Below are 10,787 nucleotides of genomic sequence, written 5' to 3'. Positions count from 1 at the left end.
TTTAGGGAATCTGTTTAGTATTTGTATTTAGTTAATTTTTTTCTGAATTATTGTTGGAACTATTCGGGAAGTTAATTGGAATAGAAAGTCCCTGCCTTGTACATCGCCTTCCCGTAATTTCTGTCGATAGTAATACGTAGTCTTTTACAACAATTTTGATTGCTGTCAATGTAGTTGAACCAACCTTTGGATTCAAAACAAAACCTATCAATTTGTTGCTTGGATTCCTTCGTAAAAATCTGTCTACACATAGACATTGAGCAAAAATGAGAAAACCCACTTTGTATACCGTACAAGTGCAATATTTATACTCCTTTCCTCATATGCGCAGTGTGCATACAGAATTGGAAAAAAATGATATAAATTTGCAGAAGGCAGTTTTTACAACTCTAAATTCTTCTGAATTTACATTCTCTTGTAAGTTCGATAATATTCTTAACAATTAGTATAAAAAATGCCGTCCGAACATCGTCTTCCGTACTACCGGTCAAATGGTAGGTAAGACAGTATACAATTTTTTTTCCAAAAATAAAAATTGAAGAAACTTTACGTTGAAAAATGTATCATACTCACATATTAGGAAAAGTCATGAAGTTTGATGACGATTCAGTTACGTTTGATATGAAAAATACTAATCGAAAAATCAAAAACGGTCATTTGACCGGTCCCGGTAGGAATAGTGGTCCCGGTAGGAATAGTGTTAAGTGATCTACCTGTCGGTTAAAGTGAATGAGTGATCGAATACGTCCATTGGAATTTCTTCGGTTTGGTAAGATCGTCCATGTTCACATTGGGAAGTAACTCCGGAGCAGAAACATTCAACACAGCCTTCGGTGTTGTCTTCAGCAAGACCAAATGTACCTTCTCGGCACTTGTCGCAGTTGGTTCCTTCGACATTGGTCTAAAATAACAAAAAAAAAAAAAAAACTAGTTGGTATTTGGTATTTTGTCTTGAGGCAAGTTACATGAACTTCCCGATATGTGTAAATAATCGACTTAATCAATAAAATAAATTAATTTATGAGTGATTAAAAGTATACCGAGTGGATTTATTACACATATTTGAAAACGAATGAACGCGTTAACTCGGAGTATTTTCTAAAAGCAACTTTTCAAAAATCAACAATTATTATATTTGAACCAGTTTCCGTAGGATTGTGATGGTTTAGTATGTTTATTAAGACCAAGTACTATATTGTTATACCAAGTAAATCGTCTAATTTTAATTTTAGCTAACGTCAAAAAACTACATTTTCTCAAAATTTGATGAATTTTTAAAATTAAACTACTTGTCGTAAGGCCATAATATTACAGTAGGTTCTATAAGACCATGATGTAGATCGCTAAAAAAAAATCCATAAATATTTAAACAGTTAAATATTAAACAGTTAATTACAAGAAAACAGCTCGGTAGATTTTCACCTAAAACTAATCAGTACCATTTTCAACTAATATCTTTCGAACAGTTTTTGATTTTTTAAAATCGGTTCGGTAGGATAAGCTTAAATGTGGACGAAAAGTGTAACACTTTTTTTAAATTATAAAGAAACGGCTTGGCAGATCGTCGCACAAAACTGACAAACGATAGTCCTCATCGAAATACATCAAATGGCTTTTAAATTTATGAAATCGGTTCAGGCGTTTTTGAGAAAACGTCGATGAAAGGTCTAATTTTGACAAACGCCAAAAAAACTATACCAATTTTTGCAAACTTTGACGAATTTTCAGAGTTAAACCAATTGTAGTAATTGTATTTTATTATTAAAAATAATAATAAAAATCGTCGGATAAATTTTTTTTAACACTTTACTACAAGAAAACGGCCGATCTTTACCAAAAACTAATCAGCACGATTTCCAATCAATACCTTTCGCACGGTTTTTGAATTTTCATAATCGGTTTAGAATTGCGGGCTAAAACGTGGACGAAAAATTTTTCACTTTTCTGCTATTTATAAAGAAACGTATCGGCCGATCGTCCCACAAAACTGACAAACAATAGTCCTCATCGAGATAAATCGAAATTCGGTCTCATTCGAATCAGAATGGCTTGAAACGTCGAGAAAACATAAAATTAGCAAATCGGATTTTTTGATGAAAACATAAACTTCTCCTTCGGGAAGTTAAAAATATTTAGATAAAGTTTAATAATTGTTGTCTATATATATTACCTTGCACACACATCTGCCATTGTCACATCCTGTATTAGGCAAAGTTCCATTGTTGTTACAGTTGCAAGCATATGGTAAGTTCGAGGTTTCTGCAAGACATCTTCCATCGATTTCCAAATATCCAACAGCACATTCGTCACAGTTCTCGCCACTGTAGTTGTCACGACAATCCTGTAAAACAAATTGATATATAAATAACTAGATGACCCGACACACGTTGTCCTGTTCCCATGTCTACAATTTTTTAATATAATATACTAATATTTACCGCTTACCTAAAAATAATAATTATCGTTTTTTAAATTACTCTTCACACCCAAATGCATATACATTTATAATATGAGCGATATTAAATGTAGAACTGCTTTAAATAAAATGATGAGTCTCAATTCCCACACTAATATTGGAAATTGAAGTCTTTTAAACGTTATAACATTACCATAACCATAACATAACATTGGTACTTCATGTTGGATTAAATTAATTTAATTTTTTATTATTTACGATATCAAAAATTGCATCTTAAACTTCTCCTAATCGATATCGTGAGGGCCGAATTGTACGAGTATGTATTCATCTTCACTTTCCCATTTGTCGTTATAAAGTGAAATTTTTTAGGAATTTTAAAAATATTGTGGAAAGATTAGTAAAAGATGCAAAGAAATTATATATTGAAAAAAAAAACTATATTGAAAATTTAATATCCGAAACTTGTGTTGGCGCCCCCTAAGGCGTGCGCTCGTATTTTTCGCATTAAAGATAGGACCGGTCCTTACTAATACTTAATTTCATATTTTAAGTGAAATAATTTGTCATATCCTGTTTATATGTGCAACATTCAATCTGCCATACATATACTGTATTTTATACTATTTGAATTTCTGGCATATCAAAGCAGCCTTTCGTCAATAATGTAAACATTTCATTTTTCTTATTCATAATCATAAATTTATTATACATATTCTAATATTGTCTAGATTCATAAGTAAATTGAAATTTTTGGCAAATGATAGTTTTCATTTGTTTTCAATGCAAACAATGATATGTCGTTTTTTGCAATTTTTTCCATTTATTTCTACAATATTGCATTTACATCCCAGTACTTTATAATCACATACATCCTAGAAAATTTCCTTAAACAACTTCTGAAAGATTTATCAAAATCCGAATAATCGTTTAGAAGGAGTATACAGCGAGTGCTTGTAATTTAATATGAACTTTATATAATAGCATTAAAGCTCAAAGTGATTCTACATTTTAGTTAGATAACGTTTGTATGAGAAAAGAAAAAGGGCTGTTTTTAGGGTTTTCCCGGCAATTATTCGATTTTTTCTCGCCGTAGGAACCATCTTGGACTTCAACGAACATTTTAAAAAAAGAATTGTCCAAATTGGTCCAGGCGTTGTTGAGTTATGCGCTTACCAACACATTTTGCGATCCATTTTTATATATAAGATTTCTAAATAAAACCAAATTTTATCACTTACATAACATGCTCCGGATTCCTGATCGCAACTCTCACTCCTTCCATTACACTGACAGGGTTCGCAAAGTCCCAAATACAATCCACCACCAGTCCTGGTGTAACCTGGTGCACAATCTTCACAAGATCTGCCGATGTATCCTGTTGGACATGAACAATGTTCAACTGCTGATGCTCTTCGACCACCTGTATTCCTCTCGTCTGATGTCTCCAAAGTTACCAAGGACAACCTGTACCAAAACACAAAATAATTAAATGTGCACAATCAAAGTTACTGATGATATGTATATAATCTTACAATATAATCGTAATATGTATCTTACAATATAATAGGTATATAATATATGAACTATAGCTTTCAGAGAATCGATGATGATTTATATCTATTTACATCTATTGTAGTAGTGTTGTCGTTTTGGTCAACCAAGAAAGGAAAAAATTGATTTTATTACACTTTAATGAATTTATTTCGATTACAAAAATGAAGTGTCTTTTAGTTGAACTTCTCTAAGTAAATGATAGTGACTCCGCAAATTATCGGTTTTATTGAAGTGCTCTTTGGTAAACCACGTTTTTTGTTTTTTGGTCTGACGTTAACACAAACAAAGCGGATGGATTTGTGCTGGCTAAAATTGTGGTAAATCGATCCAAAAATTTGTCTTCCGATGCTTCTGTAAACTTCATTCATACAAAAGTTTGAATTACACCTTATTTATTACCAATTAATGCTTTACACTAATGTCTTTACACTTATATTGCGTTTAAAGAAAATGAATTTAAAGAAGTTTTACTTAAAAAAATTTAAAATGTGTCTTTAATGACATGTGAGGTATTGTTTGAAAGGTCTTGAGGAGTATAATACCATTTTATAAATATAAACGTGATAAGTATACGCATTTTCGTGATAAGTATTCATTTGTAGTAAAAAAACCTGAAGAAGTTTTACTTCAAGAAATTTTGATTGTGTTTTTAAGGCATGTCGGGTATCATTTGAAAGGTCTTAAGGAGTAGAATGCGATTTTATTTATAAAATGTGACAATAAGTATTATTATTTATACTTTTATAAATTTTTGTAAACGGATCTAAAGCAGTTTTACTTCAAAAATTTTAAATGTGTTTTTTATTTGTGGGGTGTTGTTTGAAAGGTCTTGAAGAGTATAATACGATTTCATAAATAAAAACGCGGTAAGTATACTCATTTACACAATAAGTATTCATTTGTAGTAAAAGAACCTAAAGAAGTTTTACTTCAAATAGTTTTGTTTGTGTTTTTAGGCATGTCAAGTATCATTTGGAAGGTCTTGAAAAGTATAATACGATTTTATGAATAAAAACGTGATAAGTATACTCATTTACGTGATAAGTATTAATGTGTAGTAAAAAAACCAAAAGAAGTTTTACTTCAAAAAATTTTGATTGTGTTTTTAAGGCATGTCGGGTATCATTTGAAAGCTCTCGAAAAGCAGAATACAATATTATACATATAAAAATGATACATATCATCATATTTTTATAGGAAAAAATACTTGAATTTTCAATTTTATTATACAGTATATTAAAATGTCTGTGTTCTGAGTCATAATTGCATAAAATTACTTATTTTTTATCCAACACTGTATGTTCATTATTGTAAATATGTAAGAAGTTTCACGGACTTTAATATTCTTAAGTCGAGTCTAAAGAAGTTTTACTTCAAAAAATTTTGCTAGTAGTTATATGGCTTGTAGGGTATCGTTTGAAAGGTCTCAAGGAGTAGAATACGATTTTTATAAAAAAAAAACCTTTTTTAAAGTAAGACTATGAATATTAGACATTTTTGTATGTGCTTGCTAATATATAGTTTTTAAGTAGTATTTTAATTTCTGTATCTATTACTAGTCAGAAATATTTACATTTATTGCATTTTTTTGAGAATTTAAGTAGGCGAAAATAAAGAAGTAAAATATCGAAGTAATCTCACAATCAAAATTACTGATGATGTGCATATAATCTTACCCAACTTCTTCAGCCATCGTGGTATACGTTGCTTTGATGAAGATGTTCTCCAAATCAGCCAAAGCCATCAACATATGTTCTCTGTTCACTGGATTACCATCAGTCCTCTGCCAATATTGTTCCAACAATGGGACGCTGAAGGTTTGTTGTTGGTCAGGTTGTGGTTGTTCTTTGCCGAAGTATTTTAATTGCACATCGTTCTGCAAATGACAACCAAAAAGTTATGTAGGAAGAACAAAGATTCAATTATAATTTAAGGGGTACAACTAGCGTAACCGACTAAAAAAAGGTGATTTTTGGAAATTTATATTAAAAAAACTACTTTATCAATCATTTCAAAATTTTAGGAATATATTACGAATAGAATATATTAGGAATATACTTGTTTTAAGAATACATAGTAAAATTTTTGAAGAAAAAAATTAAGTATTTTTTAAGTTATCGTCAATCACCAACTGCGCGACAAAAAAAACCCTTGCTGCAGTGGATGAAATAAAAAAAAAATCTCGTTAAACTAGATATAGTCCAGTCATTTGGTGCAAAAAAAAGGCTGTTGCCAATACAGTACTCCGGGAATTCTGAAAATTGGTAATCTTATAGATTTCGAGGTGCTCTTTACGAAAATCAACTTTGCCACCTCAAATTTGAACGGCAAGTTGCCGCCATATTGGAACAATGGCGTCAAAAAACAGCTTTCTCAAAATATCTCCTTTTTGGCTTATTCTAGATAAAAGTATCTATGTACGAATTAAACTAGATAAAATTTCCTACAATTCTTTAGAAAACCGTTTTTTTGTAAAATTGATAGTTTGAGAGTACGGCCGTACGTTTGAACTTGACCATATTCTTTCTAATAAATTAATATTTTCAATGTTAAATTAAGCGAATAAGATCTAGAAATAAAATAATTCAAATATTTTTCAGTCTTTTTGCTGGTTTTTTAACACTTCAATAGCAAAGTAGCTATAAGTAAGTAGCTTGAAGTGTTAAAAAATCAGCAAAAAAACTGAAAAATATTTGAATTATTTTATTTCTAGATCTTATTTGCTTAATTTAACATTGAAAATATTTATTTATTAGAAGGTATGTGGTCAAGTTCAAAGTGCTGTCATATATACGGCGAGAGCAGCAAAGACTTTGAGGCCGCCGTACTCTCAAACTATCAATTTTACAAAAAAACGGGTTTCTAAAGAATTGTAGGAAATGTTCTCTAGTTTAATTCGTATATAGATACTTTTATCGTAGAATGAGCCAGAAAGGAGATGTTTTAAAAAAGCTGTTTTTGATGCCATTTTTTCAATATGGCGGCAACTTGCCGTTCAAATTTGAGGTGGCAAAGTTGATTTTCGTAAAGAGCACCTCGAAATCTATAAGATTACCAATTTTCAGAATTCCCCGAGTACTGTACCGGCAAAACGACCAAATGACTGGACGAATAATAATATTGTCTGTAAAATGAACTACGATAAAGAAAATAAATCAAAAATTGACAAAATGACGGCGTTTTTTTTAAAAAAAAAAAAGTCGAACTTTACCCAAAATTTTGGTCGTTTTTGGACTGCCAAATTTCGATTTTTGATCCGATCAAAAAATCGATAGTTCATTTTACGGAGAACTATATATAGAACATGTAAAAAAAATTGGATAGTGATCGGATCATTTGTTTTTGAGTAATCGCTGCAGCAAATTCGGAAAATGCTGTTTTGAAAAAAACGCGTTTAAAGATAAAATGATCCTTATACTATATACTATATATATATATACTCTTTAAATGGCTGTAAGTCAAAAACTATTTGAGATATCTCTTTAAAAATTTTGGTATGTTATTTTTAAAGGTATAGCCTATCAAAATATGGAAAAATTAAAAATTCGATTTTTTGAAAATTTCACACTAGTTGTGCCCCTTAAGTACTTACACCAATCAATTCAACATCATGAGCACTATTTCTGGAATTTCCACCTGGTGCAGGTACGTGTCTGATGGTGTAGTTCAAGACACCTCCATAAGAAGTGACACGGTCTCCTAAGAACCTAGATGGAAGACTCCAGTAGAAGGTATCACGTCTCGAAGGACTGAATGAGTGGTAAACTAATTCTCTGCGTGATGGATCAACCTGTAGTACAAACCATAATTTACGCACATGTCTAAAACGATATTTAACTAGTCGGTATTGGTATTTAGCATTGAAGCAAGTTACATGAACTTCCCGATATGTGTAAATAATCGACTTAATCAATCAAATATAAATTAATTTATAAGTGATCAAAAGAATTCCGATAGAATTTATTACACATAATTAAAATGAACGAACACGTTAACTCGGAGTATTTTCTAAAAGCAAATTTTCAAAAATCATTAATTTTAATATTTGAATCAGTCTCCGCAGGACTTTAATGGTAGGTATGTTCATTAAGACCAAGTACTACTATTGTTATACCAAGTAAATCTTCTAATTGTAATATTAGGTTGTCAAATATCTCCCTTCCGCTTTTTTGCTCTTGGTTTATAATACAAAAAGGCGGAAGGGAGATATTTGACAACTTTAATATTAATAAATATTAAAGAAACTACTCATTTTCTCAAACTTTGATAGTTTTTTAAAATTAAACTACTTGTCGTAAGGCCATAATATTTCAGTAAGTTCTATAAGACCATGATATATATCGCCAAAAAAAGTTCCATAAAAATCGGCTTAAATTTTTTTTTCAACAGTTAATTACAACAAAACGGCTCGGTAGATTTTCACCTAAACTTAATCAGTATCATTCCTAACTAATATCTTTCGAACAGTTTTTGATTTTTTAAAATCGATTCAGTAGTTTGAGCTTAAATGTGGACGAAAAGTTTAACACTTTTTTTCAAATTACAAAGAAACGGTTTGGCAGCTCGTCTCACATAACTGACGAACGATAGTCCACATTGAAATACATCAAATGGCTTTTAAATTTCTGAAATCGGTTCAGGCGTTTCTGAGAAAACGTCGATGAAAGATCTAATTTTGACAAATGCCAAAAGAACGATACTAATTTTTGCAAACTTTGATGAATTTTTAAAGCTAAACGAGTTGTCGTAGGGCTGTAATATTTTAGTTTGATCTAGAAGACTATGGTATCTAGGTCAAAAAAATAATAATGAAAATAGTCGAATTTTTTTTTTTAAACTTTATTATAAGAAAACGGCCCGGCTGATCTTTACCAAAAACTAATCAGCACGATTCCCAACCAATATCTATCGAATGGTTTTTGAATTTTCAGAATCGATTCAGAATTGCGGGCTAAAACGTGGACGAATTTTTTTTAACTTTTCTGCGATTTATAAAGAAACGGTTTGGCCGATCGTCGCACAAAATTGACAAACAATAGTCCTCGTCGAGATACATCGAGTGGCTTTTAAATTTTTGAAATCGATCAGCCGGTTTTGAGAAAACGTCGATTTACGGTAAAAAATCTGTTCACATACACATACAAACACACACACATACTTTTTCCAAATTTGGTCTCATTCGATTCAGAATGGCTTGAAACGTCGTGAAAACATAAAATTAGCGAATCGGATTTTTTTATGAAAACATAAACTTCTCCTTCGGGAAGTTAATAAATATTTTACCTGTAGTCCAGATGTGATCGGTGTCTTCTTGCGTTGGGATTCGATCAGAGCGAACTCGTTAGACGAATGGGCAAATGATGCAGAAATCTATAACAAGCAGTAAGTTAACACAAAGTTTTTGAGAATTTATTTTACCTTATTTACCTGGTCTCTATAATCTCTGGAGCTTGTACATTGTTGTGTAATGCCCATACAGAAGCAGCTGATGCATCCGAATTGGTTCTCAGAGTCCAAATGGAAAGCGTTTTCTTTGCAACGGTCGCAACGTGGTCCAGTAGTTGATTCCTTCAGAAAAAGTATAAAAGATGAGGATATATTCTAACTAGTATGGCATCGTGCCTTAAGGCAAATTTTAAACGTTTTCAAATATATTATTACAATAATACTGTAACTTTCATTATTTTTGCTATCTAGTTATATCTGAGCAAATCAAATGTAAATCACAAATCATAAATCAATTTATCTCCAAAACATTAATATTTCGAATTCAATTTCAAAAAATAGTTGCCAAAATTTACACAAAATTGAAAAAGTGCTCCCATATAGTCACAGTCTAAACGCTCAGCATGGCGGCATTTTCACATTTTTCAATATTTTTCACAAAATTGGAATTTTCAAAAAAATTACCCAAGCTAAGCACAGTCTAAGCGCCACTCTGGTACAAATGTTTACCCAAGTGCGTTTAGACTGTTTATGTAGTGGACCACTTTTCCAATTTTGTGAAAACTATCAAAGAATGTGAAAATGCCGCCAAGCTAAGCACAGTATAAGTGAAAATGTCGTAAGGAATTATTTGCAAATACGTTAAAGGTAAGTAACAAAAACGTAACAACGTATAAAATGACAAAATTTAATATATTAATAAAAATTAAAATACTTTATATTCTGTGTTAGAAATATTAAGAAAAAAATAAATGCAAAATTTGAAGCATTATAAACTTCGATAACACGAAACAAAAACGTAACAAGAAAACATTAAATATGATAAACATTAATATTACGAAATAAAAACGTAATAAGAAATAAAAGTGAATTTACCCGATATATTCTATTTAATTAAATTATTTCTAGTTAGTATTAATTGTATTTATTTTGATATATAAATTAATATATTGATAATAAAAAAATAATATATAGCATGAAAACATTAATAAACTAACAATATACTCTAAAACATTATAAATATCATTTATACGAAACAAAAACGTAACTAGAAGTAAAATTACTCCAATTATTTTTTTAAACTCAAATTAAACTAACTCTATCTAAAGATCTAATTGGATATTAATGTATATACCCAATATTAAAAAAACAATATGAAGTATAAAAAATATGAAATTTTTTAAAGCAAAGTTTAAGGTATGATAAATGTTTATGCTACGAAACATAAACGTAACTAGAAGTGAAATTCTCAAGTCAATAATTTGTTATTATTTTAATATATAATAATTTAAAAAAATAAATATAAATTCAGTATATTAAAAACAATATATAGTACAATAATATTAAATAACTAGAAGTAAACATTAAG

The 10,787-nt window shown here is 30.2% G+C and overlaps 1 protein-coding gene across 1 annotated transcript in view; it reads right to left on the bottom strand.

The window, feature by feature from the left end:
• The window catches only part of LOC113367844 (basement membrane-specific heparan sulfate proteoglycan core protein-like), a 111,981-nt gene that overhangs the window by 16,777 nt on the left and 84,417 nt on the right, over positions 1 to 10,787 (bottom strand). The window contains exons 24-25 of the mRNA XM_026609421.1: positions 9,401 to 9,541; positions 9,257 to 9,343 (exon numbers count right to left, since the gene is read on the bottom strand). Coding sequence (XP_026465206.1) covers positions 9,257 to 9,343; positions 9,401 to 9,541 — 228 coding nt within the window. The remainder of the gene's footprint in view (positions 1 to 9,256; positions 9,344 to 9,400; positions 9,542 to 10,787) is intronic.

The sequence above is a fragment of the Ctenocephalides felis genome, unplaced genomic scaffold, assembly GCF_003426905.1.
Source record: "Ctenocephalides felis isolate EL2017-DRISC unplaced genomic scaffold, ASM342690v1 CF-g0.4_SCAFFOLD_01170, whole genome shotgun sequence".
In the NCBI taxonomy this organism is placed as follows: Eukaryota; Metazoa; Arthropoda; class Insecta; order Siphonaptera; family Pulicidae; genus Ctenocephalides; species Ctenocephalides felis.
Note: the sequence above shows the minus strand (reverse complement) of the source record. Positions and strands in the feature narration are given on the sequence as shown.